A 21,324-nucleotide genomic window follows, 5' to 3' on the forward strand; every position below is an offset into this window, starting at 1 on the left:
TCTAGGAACTAGGAAACAATACAGCAACAGAGATGGGGTTTTCATGGGTATGTAAACACATTTTTCAGAAAAATAATCATGGATAAGAAAAAGTCAGAAGTAAAGGATGATAAATTTTTGGTTTGTTTTCTTTTAGCGTCTTTATAACATTAAAAGATATCTATCTAGATTCTGTTTTACCTCATTTAAGATTGTGCAATGTTTAAGTCATACTAAATTAGACACAATACTCACTATCTTATTTAGGCCATAGTCATTAATTTGGCATTAGTTTTTGAAGGTTAGTAAGAAAAGCATATGAAATCTTTTCTCATAGACGTTAATAGTCTCTAACTCCTTAGAGGGAAGATGATCAAATTCTGTGATACAAAGAAACAAAAATTATAAACAAGAGGTGGGGAAGGCACAACTTTCCAGATTGTAGCACTTGAGTTTAAACAACTAGAAGCCAGCCACTTGAAGTTTGAGGCAGGGCAATTTATTTATTTATTTATTTGTTGGGTTTTGGTTTGTTTATTTATGAATATTTTTATTTTAGAAGCACTCTTATGCACATACCAATCCACCCATTCCCTTGCCCTCCTATGCTCCTCACTGACCCCCAAGCCACTCCCACCCCCTCCTCAGGGATGGTGAGACATTCCACGGGGGATCATTAAGTCTGTCATATTATTTGGGGGAGGGCCTAGGCCCTCCTTCCTGTATCTGGGCTGCAATAGTATCCCTCCACAGGGAATGGGCTCCCAAAGTCCATTTGTGCTCTTTGGATAAAGACTGGCTCCACTGTTAGAGGTCCTATAGACTGTCTTGGCCTCCTAGCTGGCACCCACACTCAGAGGGCTTGGTTTGGTCCAATGCTGGTTCCCCGGCACTACCACTAGGTTCTCTGTGCTCTCAGTAGGTCAGGTCAACAGTTTCTATGGGCTTTTCCAGCACCTTCTTGGCTCCTTTGCTCATCCTTCCTCCCTCTTCACAACAGGATTCCAGGAGTATGGCTCAGCATTTAGCTGTGGGTGCCTGCTTCTGCTTCAATGAGCTACTGGATGAAGGCTCTAGGAATGGCAACCAAGGTAGGGATCAATATCATTATAGGGGAAGGGCATCAAAGGCATCCTGTTCACCACTGCCTGGATTCTTAGTTGGGGTCATCCCTGTGGATCCCGTAACATTTACCCTGTGCCAGACCTCTCTCCAAACCTGTACTGTCTCCCTCTATCAAGGCATCTCCTTTCTTGCCCTCCTGTATTCCTTCCCTGTCTCAGTCCTCTTGTTTATTTATTTTAAAAGGAGATTGATTATTGTCTGATTTGACCTCAGGTCCCCTTCATGATATAGGACCCATCTCCAGTACTGCTTGGGTGACAAAGAACCTGAGACTAGATAGACAAGTGACCTAGGGTAAAACCAAATAGCACTGTTCTAAAAAAGAAAGTATCAATAAAATGACCCCTAAAGATATTCTGCTGTAGACATAGATTAGTGCCTTGTACAGCTACTATCATAGAAGCTTCCTCATACAGCAGATGGGAACAACAGTGAGAACTCGAAACACACAATTCTAAAAGGGTGTCTCCATCAAGTCCCTCTCCTCAGTGCACAGAGAACCCCACAGAAGAGGAAGAAGAAATAGTGTAAGAGCCAGAGAGGATGGAGGACACCAAGGAAATGAGAGCCTCTAAATCAACTAGATTGATGCACATATGAAGTCACAGAGACTGGGGCAGTCTGCATGAAGCCCACAGGGGTCTGCACCAGATGGGGTACTAGATCTAAAAGAAGACAGATGCCTATACCCTAAACCAGAAGCTCTCTCCAATTCATAACAACCTACAAATGAAAATATAGACTCACACACCCTTTGTCTTTTGTGATGTCAGTGATTTGAAAAAGGTGTGTGTGTGTGTGTGTGTGTATGTGCATGTGTGAGTCTTTGCATGTTCTCTTGTACTATTTTCCTCCTGTTTGTTTATTTTTTCCAGCCACCAATGTATTAGTTTCTATTTCAACTTTTTATTTTGTTTTATTTTGTATTATCTTTTAGAAGCCTGTTTGTTTTCTAATGAAAGACAAAAAGGTGGTGCATCTGGAGGTTGAGATGGAGGTGGGGAGGAAGAAGGAGGAGTAGAAGGCAGTGAAACTGTAATCAGGATGTATCATGTGAGAAAAAAGTCAATAAAGAAAGAAGATTGTTTGAAGTGGGATAGTGTGTAAATGAGCCTAAGAAAGTTATGAAGTTCCTTTGCACAAAAAAATGAAAATGTTACTTTTAGTGAGTTCTGCAAAACAAACAGTTGTAAGTTGGAGGGTACAGGCGGCACAGAGAATCATTTTAAAGAAGACTTTGTAAGATGTGAGTATAGGTAAGAAAAAGTAAGTGTACACCTAAAAGTGAGGAGGATAGCTAACTTTACTCTAAGGATCCGATTATGAAAAAAATTAACGACATTTGGCTATTACATTTCATTGTATGTTATGGTGAGAAAACACTGTGATTGTGCATGTTATACAAGATGTCATTTCAATATTAATTATCTTCAGATATTCTGATTGGCCTGCAGAAGAAAGCTGCCATGTTTTGTGTGGACTGTAAGAAGGGGAAATGTCACATATTATCATATTGAATTTGGCCACTGGGCTAAATCCAGAAAATGGATAGTCACTGGTTCAAAACACAAAATAAAATAAATTGTGAAAACAAATAATGTGGTCTAACAAATTGTTTTCTCATTCCTTCTAGTTTTTAATCTGGCATAAATAGATTAGATGTTGCCATTCTAATAATCCTGACAAGTAAAGAGCTGAATAAACAGAAAATGAGCAAATTTTCCTAGATGGTTTAGAAACATAATATCACAGTGTAATATGTTAGTTTCAAAGAGAAACGCACTGGAAGAATACACTGAGACTGAAATGCAGAAACAGAAGCCACTAATGAAAGCGGCATGAAAACCTTACGTGTTAGACAAATTGGTGGAACCACATTATAGATGTCTTACAGTTGAAAATCTCAGTGCTATCCAGTATACTAGAGACTCCCAAAATTTTGGAAATTTACCTCATGGAATCATAAAAGGTCCCTATGATATAGACTGTAAACTGGATAAATGTGCCCTTGTATGGACATCTGAAAGAGTAAGATATCTAATATGATAGACTCACAGACTAATCTGTGCTTCAAAATAAAGCCTGCTTAAAAAAAGCAACAAATATTTAACAGAATCTAAATGACATATGATTTCATTAGAGTTCAAACAACTTGGGAATGTGAATAAAATGTCCCTCCACTCTAACTTTCTAAGATGTGGAAGTAAAATGCCAAGTAGCATAAACTCCTCACTTTATTCCTTAGCTGGATGTAAATTTTTTAAACTCCTATTGAAGTAATCAATTGACAAAAACTCACCAAGATATTGAAGCATAATAATAGGGTTATGGAATGATTCTCCTTACCTCATAATATACCACCACATCAAGAAATCTCTTGTGTAATGACACAAGAATACTAAGCATAAAATCACATATTTCTGGAGAATAAGGGAGAGAATAAGGACAACAGTGGAGGTTTCAGCTTCTAATACCCGTGGATATAATAAACACAACATGCATCCTAGTCAGAAAACTATAAAATCACAGAGCGAATACCTAATTAATTTAGTTCTTTATAATAATTATGACATCATACTTCTTTCTCAAAAAAACAGTATAATGCATAAATACTAAATGACAAAAAGTAAAGAATTTATAAAATATTATGAGTATTATGATCTGCCTCTAGAATGGAATATATTTAGGAATTTTCAGAGGAGGGAATTAGCATACCTATACATAATATATTAAGAATTGTAAAAGAGCTGGGTGGTGTTGGCATGTTCCTTTAATCCCAGCACTCAGGAGGCAGAGGCAGATTGATCACTGTGAGCTAGAGGCTAGCCTGTTCTACATACTGAGTTCCAGGACAGGCTCCAAAATAACACGGAGAAAACCTGTCTCAAAAAACAAAACAACACAACAACAAAATAATTATAACAGAAAAAAATGGACCACATAGAAATAAGAATTGTACTTTAAGCATAAATATGAAAGAGAATCAAACTGAATATGTCAAATATTTTTAAATAACCCACCAACATAGACTTATATAGCCACCAATTTTTCCTTCAACAATGAAGAATGGAAGTTCCTATGTGATAAGCAAAATCTGACATGCTTTCCAATTATTAGATATGCTTTGTAAGAAATGTTAAAAGAACTCCTTCAGAAAGAAAAATATGTCAGAAACTCATATTTACAGGAAAATGTAACTGTGTTGTGGAAAAATAAACATAACCTGAAGGATTTTATTTTATTTTTTATTTTATTTTATTCTTTTATTCTTTTTTTCTCAATAGATTTAGCAGATAAAAGTTTGATGGAGATAATAATAACTGTATTCAGCTATATCATATGAATATTAAAATAACATGAGAGAGGAAGCAAAATTTGAAAGTAGTCTGCTAGAAGATACTTGTACCATTTATGAAGTGTTATAATAGAATTTCATTTTTTGTTTTTTCTCCAGTTCCCTCTCCCTCTCCTCCTCATATCATTTGGAGCAGGGTCTAGGCCCTCCCCCATGTGTATAGGCTGAGAGAGTATCCCTCTATGTGGAATGGACTCATAAAGTCCTCCAAGTGCATTGAATGCCACTTTTTATAAAAGGTTCTCAAACATTCAAAGGGCCAAAGAAAAACACAGCCTTCTAAGGGTAGCACTGAAGTCTAGAAAGAACCTGCATGATGGAGTAAATTAGTCTAGAAGATTGTTGAAAGTTCATCCCCTAAACATGTCGCATGTTTCCTATACTATGAATCAGACTATTTGGGTGCTGAATTTCTGAGTACTTCATAAGACAACATTTCAAAAAATGTTTTTGTCAGCTAAAATACAAAGGCTTGCCTGCTTACAACCTTCCTCCTTCTTGGTATTGGGACTCTGAAGACATTTTATCTGTGAGAAAAGCAGACATGAAAGGGACAAAATGATAAGCCCTGTTATTTCAGATGCTGGCAACATTGTTGCCTTTGCTAATGATGTAATTGGTGGATGGGGCTTTTTGGATTCTTGGAGGTTTTACTCTAATTTTTTGATGCAATTTCTTCATTGGTGTAACATGTTGATTTAAATTTCCATGTGATAAAGAGTAAGAAGGGACTTTGAGAGTCCATCCCACGTGAAGGGATGCACTCTTGGCCTGGACACATGGGGGAGGGCCTAGGCCCGGTCCAGGAGGATGTGGTGATCTTTGGGGAGCCTCCATTGAGGGCCTACCCTGCCTGGTGGGTGGAGGGTGGATGGAGTGGAGGGTAGGTCTGGGGTGAGGGAGGAGGGATGGGGTGAGGGGAGGGAGAGGGAGGAGGAACTGTGGTTGCTATGTAAAATGAATCAATAAAATAAAATCTTGTATTTAAAAAAATAATAGAATTTCAAAGTAGACTTTGATTGATTGAAAAGATTCATTTCAAAGTCTAAGGAGATCAGTAACAAATTTTTGAAAATGTATAATTTCTATGTTAAGAGAGGAAATAGAAGAAAATTAAAAATTCTTAATTACTATAGAAAATATCAAGGCAAAACAGAAAGCCAAAAATAATGAAAACAAAAGGACACTTGTTATATATTAGTATAACTATCACAAGAAAGAAACTAAAAGTCAGTGACCTAAACATAGTATGTAACAGATGGAAGGTTTTGTAGTGGATTATAAAAACAAGTTTTGTCTACAAGAAAGTAGTCTTTTTTATTTCTTTTTTAATTTGAATTAGAAACAAGATTGTTTTACATGTCAATCCCATTTCCCACTCACACCCCTCCTCCCCTACCAATCCCCCAACTAAAACCCTACCTATCACATATCCAAAGACAGTAGTCTTAAACACAATGATTAAAAATCTATTAAAGGTGAACATGAGGGGAAGGTTCTAAAATTTTAAAAGAAAAAAATAATGCCAAATTCAACCATATTTATTTAAGAAAAAGCATTTTTTTTTTTGAAACAGGATTTCTCTGTGTAGCCCTAGCTGTCCTGGACCTTATTTTGTAGACCAGGCTGGCCTGAAACTCACAGAAATCCACCTGCCTCTGCCTCAATAATGTTGGGATTAAAGGTGTGCACCACCACTGCCTGGCTTAAAAAGCAAAATTTAGGTAAGGGAAAATTATCAGAGTGCAATATAATACTACAGGGATTAATTCTCCAAAAGATATAAAAAGCATAGTTGTGTATAAAGTGAATATTCCCAAGTTAAAAATAGTTCTAAAGTAGTTGGAGAGGTGGCATGGAAGTTAAGAGCACTACATGCTAACTCAAAAAAATCAGTAGCCCTACTATATCCAGATGACAAATGTGTGGAGAAAGAAATCGGAGAAACATCACCCTTTAAAATTGCCACAGACAATATAAAATACCTTGGGGTAACGCTAAGCAAAAAAGTGAAACACCTGTATCGTAAGAATTTTGAGACTTTAAAGAAAGAAATTAAAGAAAATGCCAGAAAATGGAAGGATTTCCCATGCTCTTGGTTAAGTAGGATCAATGTAGTAAAAATGGAAATCTTGCCAAAGCAATCTACAGATTCAATGCAATCTCCATCAAAGTACCAGCAACATTCTTCACAGACCTTGAAAGAACAATTCTCAACTTTATATGGAAAAACAAAAGACCCAGGATAGCCAACACAATACTGTACAATAAAGGAACTTCTGGAGGCATCAGCATCCCTGACTTCAAGCTCTATTATAGAGCTAGAGTCCTGAAAACAGCTTGGTATTGGCAAAAAAAAGTAGACAGGTAGACCAATGGAATCGAGTTGAAAACCCAGATATTAATTCACACACATAACAACACCTGATTTTTGACAAAGAAGCTTAAGACATACAATGGGAAAAAGAAAGCATCTTTAACAAATGGTGTGGCATAACTGGATGCTGGCATGTAGAAGACTGCAGATAGATCCCTACATCCATGTCTATCCCATGCACAAAACTTAAGCCCAAATGGATCAAAGACCTCAACATGAATCCACCCACACTGAACCTCTTAGAAGAAGTGGGAAATACCCTTGAAGGAATTGGTACAGACCACTTCCTGAACATTACACCAGTAGCACAGACATTGAGATCAACAATTGATAAATGGGACCTCCTGTAACTGAGGAGATTCTGTAAGGAAAAGAACACATTCAGCAAGACAAATCAGCAGCCCACAGAATAGGAAATGATATTCACCAACCCAATATCCAACAAAGGGCTGACCTCCAAAATTTACAAAGAAGAACTCAAGAAGCTAGTCTCCAAAACACCAAACAATCCAATTAAAAAATGGGGTACAGAACTAAATAGACAATTTTCAATAGAGGAATCTAAAATGGCTGAAAGACACATAAGAAAGTGCTCAACATCCTTAGCCATCAGGGAAATGCAAATGAAAACAACTCTGAGATACCATCTTACTCCTCTCAAAATGGCTAAAATCAAAAATACCAATGATAACTTATGCTGCAGAGGATATGGAGAAAGGGGAACACTCCTCCACTGCTGCTGGGAGTGCCTACTCATACAGCCACTTGGGAAATCAGTATGGTGATTCCTCAGGAAAATGGGAATCAGTCTACCACAAGATCCAGCAATTCCACTCTTAGGCATATACCCAAAAGACTCACATTCATACAAGGGCATCTGTTCAACAATGTTCATGGCAGCATTATTTGTAATAGCCAGAACCTGGAAGCAACCTAGATCCCCTTCAACTGAAAAATGGATAGAGAAAATTTGGTACAGTTATACAATGGAGTGGTACTCAGCAAAAAAGACAATGGAATCTTGAAATTCGAAGGCAAATGGATGGAACTGGAGAAACCATTCTGAGAGAGGTAACCCAGTCACAAAAAGACAAAAATGGTATGTACTCACTCATATATGAATTTTAGACATAGAGTAAAGGATTACCAGTGTTATTCTTTTGTTTAAAAAGAAGAAAAGAGAAATATTGAGACAGACATATTGACTATAAGTTTATTATAAGGCAGAATGTGTAGACTAAGAAGAGGAACAGGGTAATGGCTGACCGCCATGGCCGGTCGCCATAGAGAGAGAGAGCGGGGAAACAGAGAGAGGGGACAGAGAGCAGGAACAGGGGGAGAGAGAGAGAGAAAGAGGAGTAAAGGGGCAGAGAGAGAGAGAGAGAGGGCAGGGGCCTATCTTTTAAAGGGGTCCTCTGCACCTGCGTACAGACTTCTTTCCCATGGAACCTTGGGCTGACCAGGGTATTGCCTGAGTGGATTCCACCAGGTAACAGGGGCAGGCCAGCATAATGCCTGAACCTTTCATTCCCACCTCTACTTATTATTAAAAAAGGTGGGGTGTTTAGACATGGCAGGTTAAGGAATAAGGGCGTCGAATTCTTAAGACTGCTTCCTGCTGACGTGGGGGGCGTTGACCATCTTTGGGGGACCCGAGAAGGTTGGGGTGCTGCCACGTCCTGGGGAAGCTGGTTGTTTCATTGTAGTCCAGGCTGTATGGAACTCCCTGGCGCCTCTTAGACCTGGCAAGATGTTGACAGAGCAGAAGACAAGGTTGAGTTTAGAAAAATTTTTTTTCTTAGGTCCTGTTACTTGAGGGGAAGATTGTAAGAACCAGCCTACAATCCACATTGCCAGAAAGCTAGGAAATAAGGAGGACTCTTAGAAAGACATATATGGTGCCCCGGGAAGGTGAAAGGGACAAGATCTCCCGAGAAATTGGGAACATGGGATGAGGGGGAAGGGAGCTAGGAGAATGAGAAGGGGAGAAGCGAATGGATGAGGAGGACATGAGGAAGCAGGAAGGTTGAGTTGGGGGAAGAATAGGGGAAAGCAAGATAAGAGATACCATAATAGATGGAGTCATTATAGGTTTAAAGAGATATCAGGCACTAGGGAAATGTCTGGAGATCTACAAAGATGTCATCAACTAACAATCTAAGCAACAGAGGAGAGGATACCTAAAATGCCCTCCCCCGAAAAGATATTGATGACTATCTTATATGTCATCCTATAGTCTTCATCCAGCAGTTAGTGGAAGTAGAAGCAGACACCCACTGCTAAACACTGGACTTAACTGGAATCAAGTTGCTGAGAAGAAGGAGTGATGAGCAATGGGTTCGAGACCAGGCTGGTGAAACCCACAGAAACAACTGACTTGAATAAGGGGGAGCTCTTGGTCCCCAGACTGATATCTGGGTTACCAGCATGGGACTGTCCCAGACTGGATGAACATGGGTGTCAGTGAGGAGACCTCAGAAATATATGGGGGCCCTTGTATTAGATCAGTACTTATTGCTAGCATAGCAATGGATTTTGGGAATCCATTCCACATAGAGGGATACTCCCTGAGCCTAGACACATGGGGGTGGGCCTAGACCCTATCACAAAGGATATGACAGATTCTGAAGACCCCCCCTTGAGACCAGGCTGGAGAAACTCACAGAAACAGCTGACCTGAACAAGGGGGAACTCATGGACCCCAGAATAATGGCTGTGAGGCCAGCATGGGATTGCTCCAGACCCCCCTGAATGTGGGTGTCAGTGAGGCCTTGGCAATATATGGGACCTCTGGTAGTAGACCAGTATTTATCTCTGGAGTATCAATAGATTTTGGGAGCCCAGTTCATGTGGAGGTAAATTATCTCAGCCTAGGGGGAGGCCCTAGGCCCTGCCCCAGGTGATATGACAGACTTTGGTGATTCCCCATGGAAGGCCTCACCTTCCCTGGGGAGTGGAAAGGAGATGGGATAGGTGGTTTATGGGAGGCAGGGGAGGAGGGAAGGGATTGACATGTAAAGCAGGCTTGCTTCTAATTCAAATAAAAATACTTTTAATTTTTTTTATTTAAATTAGAAACAAGAATGTTTTACAGGTCAATCCATGTTCCCTCACCCTCCCCTCCTCCTCTGACCCCCAGTAACACCCTACCTATCCAATACCATTTCTGCTCCTCAGGGAGAGTGAGGCCCTCCATGGGGGGGTCTTCAGAGTCTGTCATATCCTTTGGGATAGGGCCTAGGCCCTTTCCTCTGTGTCTAGACTGAGGGAGTATCCCTCTATGTGAAATGGGCTCCCAAAGTCCATTCCTATGCTAGGGATAAGTACTGATCTACTACAAGAGGTCCCATATATTTCTGAGGCCTCCTCTCTGACACCTACATTTATGGGGTCTGGATCAGTTCCATGCTGGTTTCCCAGTGATGAGTCTGGGGGCCAAGAGCTCCTTCTTGTTCAGGTCAGCTGTTTCTGTGGGTTTCACCAGCCTGGTCTTGACCACTTTGCTCATCACTCCTCCATCTCTGTAGCTGTATTCCAGTTCAGTTCAGTGTTTAGCTGTGGGTATCCACTTCTACTTCCATCAGCTTCTGAGTGAAGGCTATAGAATGGTATATAAGTTAGTTGTCAATCTTGTTATCAGGGGAGGGCATTTAAGGTAGCCTCTCCACAGTTGCTTAGATGGTTAGTTGGTATCATCCTTGTAGATCTCTGGACATTTCCATAGTGCCTGATTTTGCTTTAAACCTATGCTGGCTCCCTCTTGATAGTATCTCTTATTTTAATTTTTTTAAAGAAAATGTACCACATGTCAATCTGGTGAATACATTTCCTCAGTTGAAGTTCCCTATTCCAAAATGAATCTAGCTTGCATCAAGTTTCCATACAAACAAAACAACCCCACACACAAGGCTCAGGGAACATTGTGGAAGCAGGGGCAGCAAAAAATGTAATTGCCAGTTTTCCGTGAGACTGTGTCTTGTAGTAATATCAGGAGCTACACTCATGGAGTCTCACCAACAAGACTCATTAAACATGAGATGAATAAGGACAACAGCAATGAAATACTAAATATGGGAACAGGAAAGCTCATGAGACCTCAATCCTACAAAAAGAATTATTTATAAGCACCCTAGGAATGCTGAGAGTGGGACAAATAGTTTCCCCGGGGAAGATCACAGCAACTGGTTATCCAAAATTAACTGTCTGGCCATGAAACTTATGCACAAGTATCATTTTACAGACTGAGTAGGTTATACATATACACATGTAACAACATGTCAGAGAAAGAGAGCAAGCAGAGGTATATGGGAGGTTTTGGAAGGAGGAAATAAAGGGGAAATGATATAGTTGTGGTAAAATTTCTAAAATAAATAATTGTGAAAAAAACAGCCAGCACAGTAATACTATTAATTATTTACTTAAAAGCTAGCTAGCATAGCACAAACAGTTAATCATTTATTTAAAATAATAAAATATTTATTTAAATAAAAATCATTTATTTAAAATATGTAAGCTGTTGTATAAATACAAATAAAATTTTTAAATGATGTTTTTCCATCTTGGCTAACAATGCTTCTTCCAACAGCTATACACAGTCTAACAATAACTCCAACATTAGGTATGAAAGGTTGCCACAACCAGCACAGCTGTGGGCATCATGGGGGCCAGGAATAGAGCTAGAAAGACGTAGAAAGAGACTCAGGGGTGGGTTTATATCAATAATGAAGAATTATTATTTTTCACACTGCTTCAGGGGATCTTTTTTTGATCAAACCGTATTACCCTGGAAGGAATCCACAGCTTTTCATCTTCTGTGGAAACAAAAGTAGAACCTCATTTCCAAAGTAACATGTCCTTAGACTTAAATTTTAGAGTCAAGGCATTTTCAAAATATATAGGTTGGATTAATCCAGCACCATTCATAATCAAATGTTTTTAACAGCTGTTTCTCCTTCCTTAGCAGTCAAATAATTCAAAGAAAACACAATGAAATACTATAACCACATATTATTAATATGGCAAGGTGATAAATGAAGGAAAATGAAGAGTCTTCCCAAAGAATTTCCAGTAATAAACTGAAAGTAATATTAGAATCAAGAGTATATCCTGTACTCTTTAAGATATAAGTGAATAAAAATAATGTTTGACAACAATGCAACAAAAGACAACATACATTATGTATTTACAAAACATTGCCTATAAAGTGTAACTACCAATAAGAAAACATTTACATGAACACAATTCTTCTAATAAGAATATGACTTCATGATGAGGAATATCAGATAACTGGATTTATTATTCTATCCTCTATACCACTGCATAAAGTTTAGAATATTTTCATTGAAATATTTATTATATTACTCTAAATACACAAATTTAATTTAAATGAGTATAAAAGTCTACAGGGAAATAAAATCTTGAACTTAAAAAGAATTTCAAATTGTAGTTCTGTTCTACAAGTTCATGAATATCTAATATAGCGGTACATAAGAGAAAATAGTTTACATTGTGTTTTGTTGAAAATGGGTGAAACAAGATCAAGAGGGTGAATTCCCATTAGATAGTAGTACCTAGTGCTCCCCCAAGAGGTAAAAACAAATGATACCATGTGCAGGAGTAAATACCAATTTTAAAAAATTAAGTTTTAAGTGTTGGTAAATCAATCAATGACAGTAACTACTTAAAACATTTGATGGAATATATATCTTTTAAAACATCAAGAAGGGCCTAGGCCTAGCCCAAAAGATATGACAGTCTCTTAAGACTAACCCTATGGAAGGCCTCACCCTCCCTGGGGAGCAGAAAGGGTATGGGATAGGTAGGGAATTCGTGGGGGGCAGGGGAGGAGGGGAAGGAGAGGGGACTGAGATTGCCATGTAAAACAAACTTTTTCTAACAAATAAAAAAATGGAAAAATAAAACTTCAAGAATATTTGAAATATACAAAATATAAAGCTAAATAAAAATGTAAAAATTCTTACTGAAGCAGATATAAAAGGAAAGAAATGTCTACATCAGAGATGTATGCTGGTCATTTGCTACATATGAGAACATTGTAAAGATGTCAATAATTCTTTTTCACATATTTATTGTTTAACATTAATGACTATAATAATGACATCCACCCTTAAGAGGATATTTCCATGAGTGAAATTAACCATGAAAAAACCATGGAGGAAATAAAAGAAATATTAATAATTAAGAGCAGTGCCATACAATATGTATAGAACTAGATCCTGAGTAGGAATGGGCCTGAAGCAGAAGTGGGTCTGAAACCCACAGAAGCAAATGACAGAAGTGACTGCAAGAAAACTTTCCAGGAAATGTAAGTTGAGAGATTATGGCAGTAAACACATAAAGGATGTTTAAAGGATGATTACTAGTTGTTAATTTTTCTCATTTTGATAAAATATACCAACAAGTCTAAAGTAAAAATACCAAGTATTCTAACTACACCTGATATGAGTAGAAACTCAAGCCTCAAATGTTGAACATACCATGATGCCAAATAATATAGAACCCAACCATGGATGTTAGGTTGAAAAGGACCTTTAGTTTTATATTATGTGGTATTGCAGAACACCATGTTTAGAGGACAGAAATGATTCCATATCAGAAAAGGTTGTACTTCCAAATAACAAAGGACCCCATAGGTATGTGTCTTCTCATATTGATTTACCTACAACAGTCAGTTAAAGCAGAAGTGGTCACATGAAGCATTCAGTAATTCATATCAACAGTCTTAAGATTAGGCCCTTACTCTGGGTGGTTGGCTTTAAATTCTTAAGGATTTCAGTAGGGAAGTAGCTGAACACCTACATATAATCAAGACAAGAACTTATATGTCCAGGCCTGCAATCCTATCACTCAAGAAGCAGAGGTAGGTAGATTGTTGTTTTGAAGTCACCCTGAGTTACACAGCAAGTCTGAGGCTATATTGGACTACATAACTAGAAGCTGCCTCAAAATTAAAATAAAAAATACTAAGAAAAAACTAATATATAATTATAAAATTTGTAAAAAGCAAGCATTGTGGTACATTACTGTTAACTCTGGGGTCTAGATGCTGAGGAAGGATGCTAAGGAGTCCCAGGCCAGCCATTCCCAGAAAGAAAGGAGAGATAACTTTTCAATGGCAGAGGGCTCTATCTTCAAACAAAATTGTACTCCTGGAGCCCTATCCATAATTTATGGTAAGGTGGTGGGCATGAATCCTAGTCTCAAAATTTCTTCATCTTCCTTCCTATTCAGGACTATGATGGAAATGAGATACTTAGTTCCTCATTCAGCCCATTCAAGAGGTATCCTAGTCCCTTGAAAAATCAACAGGAAAAAAATAATTTTTTTCTAGCAACTATTTCCGCCCCCCCACCGAACAATGGAACGGACCACCCTTTGTATTCTATTCCAAGACATAGAAAAGGGTGGGGGAGGGGAACAGGAAGTATATGACTCTGACTTCCGCTTCCCCAGCCTGCCTGGGGCAAGGCCTTCGTCTGAGAGGTGCGGCCTCTGATCAAGTAAGAGAGTCCTCTAAGTGTTGTCCTGTGCCTTGGGGGATAATCTGAAATTAAGTGGTGACAACCCTAAACCGCTGGGAATCCCCTTAAACTATAATTCATACTCCTGGAAAGGAGGCCCTGCCCCTACTTGTTGTCATCTCCAGAATTCTGGAACTTGGTTGTTAGGGACGGAGGCCATTTTCTTTACCAACAGATCTCTCAGGGAATGACGTCTCAGGTATGAGGCAGGTTGACTTAGACAGCAGAAGGGGAATTCTTGGAACTGGCTGTGTTACAGACAGGCTCATTGTTAAGATTAAGGGAATTCCATGTTCCATAAGAGGTTGGGAAGGGGCACAGACACCGGAACTCTGTATGATGGCATGTGCACATCAGGGAAGCCGCCCCCCTTCCCCCCCATGATATACTACCTCCATTTGTTTCTGATAGAATAGAGAGATCCGACCTTTGTTACTAGGGGCCTTTTCTGGTAAGGACTTTGCTTATTGTGGGACTCATATTCTTGGTAACAGTAAGGGCTCTAGAATATCTCCTCTCATGCCAGCACTAAGAGTTCTGAGGTCCCTTGAATAAAGTGACAAGTAGTGAATTTTGTAGTATGAACTTCAGAGTAACAGAAAGAAGTGGGTATTCAGACTTTAACAACCAGGGATACATACATGGCTGGGAATGTAAACCATGAGCATTTTGATTCTTATTCAGGGGGGACAGCTTGTTCTCTCACTTTAGGAATACTCAACCTGGGCTATCATACAATAGTCTAACAAACTAATTTCTTTTCCAGGGTTCTCGGGAATCAAGCTGATCAGGAGAGCAGGAGTCCTGACCAAGCTAAACAAGAGAACAGGAACACGGTATGTTGCCCTTTAGGAAAGCAGTGAAGGAGGCCTTCCTAAAAGTAAATGTATTCTTTACTTTGTGATATGATGCTCACATGTTGTCTTTCTATCCTTCCAGGTTCCTGCCTTGACAGTTCTCCTAACTAAAATCCTGACTGTTGTCTTTGACTCCTGAAGTCATGCCTAGGGCCCACAAAAATAAGGGCCAGAAGAGCAAGGGCCGCTCCCGTGCCAAACATCATCAAGCACATGGGGACAGCCAAGGTGCTCAACTTTCTGTAGTGGGACAATCAGCATCTCCTCCTAGTGTCCAAGGTAATTCCCTAAGCACTTCTAATGCCCACACTCCTCAGGGAGCTGCATTTTTGCCTCTCCTGATGCAGATATGTCCTACACAGGTTCTGATCTAGGTGCTGCAAGTTCTGATGCTCGTGCTGTTGATGAAAATCCACGTGCCTTTCAGGCCGAAACCTACAATCAGCCAATATGCAAAGATGCTCTTACCAAGAAGGCTAGCATGTTGGTTGAATTCCTGCTCGAGAAGTTTCAGAAGAGTGAGGAGTTTACAGATGAAGATATGCTGAAGGTCGTCAACAAGAAATATAAAACACAGTTTTCTGACATCCTCAGGAAATCTTCCTCCCGCATGGAAATGATCTTTGGAATGCGTTTGAAGAAAATCAATCCCAATAGTCAGTCCTATGCCATAGTCAGCAAGCTAGGTCTCTCCACTGATGAAATTCTAAGTGGCAGGAGGGGGTTGGCAAAGATGGGTCTCCTGATGACCATCTTGGGTCTGATATTCACAAAAGGCAATCGTGCCACTGAGGAAGATGTCTGGAAATTCCTGGGTGTGTTAGGAGTATATGCAGGGAAGAAGCACTTGATCTTTGGGGAACCCCGAAAGCTCATCACCAAAGATCTGGTTGAGCAAAATTACCTTGAAATCCACAAGATGTCTGAGGGCAAATCCACAAAATATGAGTTCCTGTGGGGTGACCGGTCCCATGTAGAAACCAGCAAAATGAAAGTCCTAGAGGTTTGGGCTAGGATCAATGACACCGTTCCTAGCTTCTTCCCTACTCCATATGAAGAAGCTCTTAAAGATCAAATGGAGAGAGCACAACAGGGATCTCCAGCCATGGGTTGTCCAGCTGCCATGGCCAGGGTTCATCCCATGTGCATGTGCTGCAGCTCCTCTCACAAATAGTTGCAACCAAGATTGAGCTTTCACTTCCTGTTTGAAAAGTAGTCAGCCTTCTTTGTAGTGGAGGGTTTATGGGTCACAGGAATAAAGCATATATTGTCTTTTTTTCTATTATACAATGAGAAAATGATATGTATAATTGTTTTGGTGAATTGAAAATGTTCCATTAATGGAAAATTAATTTGTTTCGCAATCTTTGTTTCTTGATGTTATGCTTGACACATGTATTGCTGCATTTCAATTTTACAACCAAAGAGTTCTGTCACTTTAAAAAGCAACTGAAAAATTCCACAAATTTCTTTCTAGTGTTGCCTAAGGTAACATGAAATTGTAAAAGTGATTCTCATGGAAATGTAATATCACACATTGGTGAAACAAATACAATGATAAATTCCTAATTGGCTGCATGGTTTGTGTGTTGTTTGTAATATCAACTGACACAACCTCGAATTTGATTACTTAATGTACAAACTAATAAATTATAAAAACTTCTTAATGCTTTCATTGCTTCATTTTTTTCAAAGCATAGTTGAGCATTTGTTCTTTGGATCCCCAACAAAATTCAGTCAGCACTCAAGATGATTTTAAAGCCTAGTTATAGCTACAAATGAAGAAGAGGGTGAGATTCAACGTGAAGACTAGTAAAAGATAATATGAAGAACTCAAGATTTCAGACACAGGACAAGTGTAAATTTTTTGGTGAATGTAGTTTGGAGCATTAGGAATTCCCATATTCAGTGCACAAAGTTTTAAGTGATGCTCTATAGTGGGCTAAGTGAAAATGTGGGGGTGGTGATCAAGGCCTGTATCCCCAGGTATCATATCTCCCAGCAAAGAGACTGGAACAGAAAATACATCTTAATCATTTAATTGGAACTTTAAATGTACCAGAAGTAAGTGTCTATCTGATAAGAATGCAGAGCCTAAGTGATTGCCCTAGTCCAGGTAAATATGCACAAAGTCTATACACATGGTGTCCTAAGATTGTCTGACAAATGTTAATAATACTACTCTGAGAAGAGGATCAAGAAACAACTGAGTTGGCATTCTTGGTATAGGCTGGTAGATCTATATTCTATTTTAATAAAAGAATGTGATTTGTGTTTGTATGTATACATATATGTGAGTGTGCAAGTGTGTGGTACATGAACACACACATGTTTTTGTGCACTCTTGACCAGAGTCCAAAGAAAAACAATGCAAATCCTGCTCCATCATACTCATTTTTATATGCTTGAGACAGGATCCCTCACTGAATGTGGAGTTAGGCTAGTAGCCAGAAACCTACATGGATCCTCCTGTACCTGACTCTTCCTCCCAACAGGTATGAGACTGTAGTTGCATTTTATATACCTAGAGTTTTACATGGGTATTGAGTATTTGAACTCAGGCTCTCATGGTTGTATATCAAGAGTTCTTCTGACTAGGCCATATTCCCATCCTGCAAGAGGACATACATTTTTTTTCGTTTTTTCTCCATTTTAAAAATTTAAATTAGAAACAAGATTGTTTTACATGTCAAAGTTCCCTTTCCCTCCCATCTTCCTCTGCCCCCACTAACACCCTACCTATCCAATATATTTTCTGCTCATCAGGGAGGGGGAGGCCTTCCATGGGGGAGACTTCAGAGTTTGTCATATATTATTTGATATGGACTAGGCCCTTCCCTGTGTGTCTAGGCTGAGGGAGTATCTCTCTATGTGAAATGGGCTCCCAAAGTCTATTTCCATAATATGGATAAATCTTGATCTACTAGAAGAGGACCCATAGACATCCAAGGCCTCCTTACTGACACCCACATTCATGGGTTCCATGCTGGTTTCCCAGTGATCAGACAAAGGACAAAGAGCAGCCCCTTATCAGGTCAGATGTTTCTGTGGTTTTCACCAGCCTGGTCTTGACCACTTTGCTCATCACTCCTCCTCCTCTGTAACTGGATTCCAGTTCAGTTCAGTGTTTAGCTGTGGGTATCTGCTTCTACTTCCATCAGCTTCTGGATGAAGGCTCTAGGATGGCATATAAGTAGTCATCAATCTCATTATCAGGGGAGGGCATTTAAGGTAGCCTCTCCTCTTTTGTATGTAGATGGTTAGTTTGTGTCACCATTGTAGATCTCTGGACATTTCCCTAGGGCCTGATTTCTCTTTAAACCTATAATGGCTTCCTCTATTATACTGTCACTTATTTTGCTCTCCTCTATTCTTCTCCCTGTACAACCTTCCTGCTGCCTTATGTTCTCTTCACCCCTCCTCTTCTTCCCTTTCCATTCTCCTAGCTCTCTCTCCCCTCCCCCATTTCCCAATTTGCTCAGGAGATCTTGTCCCTTTCCCCTTCTCTGGGGGACTCTTAGAGTACTCCTTGTTTCCTAGCTTCTCTGGCAATGTGGATTGTGGGCTGGTAATCATTTGCTCTATGTGTAAAATCCATATATGAATGAGTGCATACCATGTTTGTCTCTTTGTGACTGGGTTACCTCGCACAGAATGGTTTCTTCTAGTTCCATCAGTTTGCCTTTGAATTTCAAGTTTCCATTGTCTTTTTCTGCTGAGTAGTACTCCAATGTATAACTGCACCAAATTTTCTCTATCCATTCTTCAGTTGAAGGGGATCTAGGTTGCTTCCAGGTTCTGGCTATTACAAATAATGCTGCCATGAACATTGTTGAACAGATGCCCTTGTATGAATGTGAGTCTTTTGGGTATATGCCTAAGAGTGGAATTGCTGGATCTTGTGGTAGACTGATTCCCATTTTCCTGAGGAATCACCATACTGATTTCCCAAGTGGCTGTATGAGTAGGCACTCCCAGCAGCAGTGGAGGAGTGTTCCCCTTTCTCCATATCCTCTGCAGCATAAGTTATCATTGGTATTTTTGATTTTAGCCATTTTGAGAGGAGTAAGATGGTATCTCAGAGTTGTTTTCATTTGCATTTCCCTGATGGCTAAGGATGTTGAGCACTTTCTTATGTGTCTTTCAGCCATTTTAGATTCCTCTATTGAAAATTGTCTATTTAGTTCTGTACCCCATTTTTTAATTGGATTGTTTGGTGTTTTGGAGACTAGCTTCTTGAGTTCTTCTTTGTAAATTTTGGAGGTCAGCCCTTTGTTGGATATTGGGTTGGTGAATATCATTTCCTATTCTGTGGGCTGCTGATTTGTCTTGCTGAATGTGTTCTTTTCCTTACAGAATCTCCTCAGTTACAGGAGGTCCCATTTATCAATTGTTGATCTCAATGTCTGTGCTACTGGTGTAATGTTCAGGAAGTGGTCTGTACCAATTCCTTCAAGGGTATTTCCCACTTCTTCTAAGAGGTTCAGTGTGGGTGGATTCATGTTGAGGTCTTTGATCCATTTGGACTTAAGTTTTGTGCATGGGATAGACATGGATGTAGGGATCTATCTGCAGTCTTCTACATGCCAGCATCCAGTTATGCCACACCATTTGTTAAAGATGCTTTCTTTTTCCCATTGTATATCCTTAGCTTCTTTGTCAAAAATCAGGTGTTGTTATGTGTGTGAATTAATATCTAGGTTTTCAACTGGATTCCATTGGTCTACCTGTCTATTTTTTGCCAATACCAAGCAGTTTTCAGGACTGTCGTTCTACAATAGAGCTTGAAGTCAAGGATGCTGATGCCTCCAGAAGTTCCTTTATTGTACAGTATTGTGTTGGCTATCTTGGGTCTTTTGTTTCCTCTTATAAATTTGAGTATTGTTCTTTCAAGGTCTGTGAAGAATTGTACTGGTATTTTGGTGGGGATTGCATTGAATCTGTAGATTTCTTTTGGCAAGATTGCCATTTTTAGTATGTTGATACTACCTATCCAAGAGCATTGGAGATCTTTCCATTTCCTGGCATCTTCTTTAATTTCTTTCTTTAAAGACTCAAATTTCTTGCTATACATGTCTTTCACTTGTTTTGTTAGTGTTACCCCAAGATATTTTATGTTGTTTGTGGCTATTGTAAAGGGTGATGTTTCTCTGATAGCATTCTCAGCACTATTATTGTCTGTATATATTAGGGCTACTGAGTTTTTTGAGTTAATCTTGTATCCTGACACTTTGTTGAATGTGTTTATCAGCTGGAGGACCTCCCTGGTAGAGTTTTTCTGATCACATATGTAAACTATCATATCATCTGTAAACAGTGAAAGTTTGACTTCTTCTTTCCAATTTGTATCCTTTTGATCTCCTTTTGTGGTCTGATTGCTCTATCTAGCACTTCAAGTACAATATTGAAGAAATATGGAGAGAGTGGACAGCCTTGTCTTGTTCCTGATTTTAGAGGAATGGCATTGAGTTTCTCTCCATTTAGTTTGATGTTTGCTGTTGGTTTACTGTATGTTGTTTTTATTATGTTCAGGTATGTTCTTGTTATCTTGATCGATCTAGGACCTTTATCATGAAGGGGTGTTGGATTTGTCAAAGGTTTTCTCAGCATCTATTGAGATGATCATGTGGTTTTTCTCCTTCAGGTTGTTTATATGGTGGATTACATTGATAGATTTTCGAATGTTGAACCAACCATGCATCCCGGGGTTGAAGTCTAGTTGATCATAGTGGATGATTTTTTTTTGATATGCTCTTAGATTCAGTTTGCCCTTATTTTATCGAGTATTTATGCATCAATGTTCTTGCGGGATATTGATCTGTAGTTCTCTTTCTTAGTTGTGTCTTTGTGTGGCTTGTGTACCAAGGTAATGGTAGCCTAGTAAAAAGTGTTTGGCAATGAACCTTCTGCTTCTATTGAGTGGAACAATTTGAGGAGTATTGGTATTAGCTCTTCTTTGAATTTCTGGTAGAATTCTGTACTGAAGCCATCTGGCCCTGGGCTTTTTTTGATTGGGACACTTGTGATGACTGTTTCTATTTCCTCGAGGCTTATAGGTCTGTTTAAGTTGTAATGTAATTCCAGCATTCC

The 21,324-nt window shown here is 39.1% G+C and overlaps 1 protein-coding gene across 1 annotated transcript; it reads left to right on the forward strand.

The window, feature by feature from the left end:
* The first annotated feature begins 15,377 nt into the window (after nucleotides 1-15,377).
* On the forward strand, nucleotides 15,378-16,408 carry LOC100757173 (melanoma-associated antigen B4). Its single transcript, XM_027432682.1, has 2 exons — nucleotides 15,378-15,513; nucleotides 15,597-16,408. The coding sequence occupies exons 1-2, from the start codon at nucleotides 15,378-15,380 to the stop codon at nucleotides 16,406-16,408; spliced, it is 948 nt and encodes a 315-aa protein (XP_027288483.1).
* The last annotated feature ends 4,916 nt before the right edge of the window (nucleotides 16,409-21,324 follow it).

This window comes from Cricetulus griseus, chromosome X (genome assembly GCF_003668045.3).
Source record: "Cricetulus griseus strain 17A/GY chromosome X, alternate assembly CriGri-PICRH-1.0, whole genome shotgun sequence".
In the NCBI taxonomy this organism is placed as follows: Eukaryota; Metazoa; Chordata; class Mammalia; order Rodentia; family Cricetidae; genus Cricetulus; species Cricetulus griseus.

Bases quoted from the DNA above. Each gene is read 5' to 3' on its own strand.
- LOC100757173 (XM_027432682.1), top strand. From the start codon at position 15,378: ATGCCTAGGGCCCACAAAAATAAGGGCCAGAAGAGCAAGGGCCGCTCC. The intron at 15,514-15,596 runs GTAATTCCCTAA...TGTCCTACACAG, and splicing joins ATCTCCTCCTAGTGTCCAAG to GTTCTGATCTAGGTGCTGCA.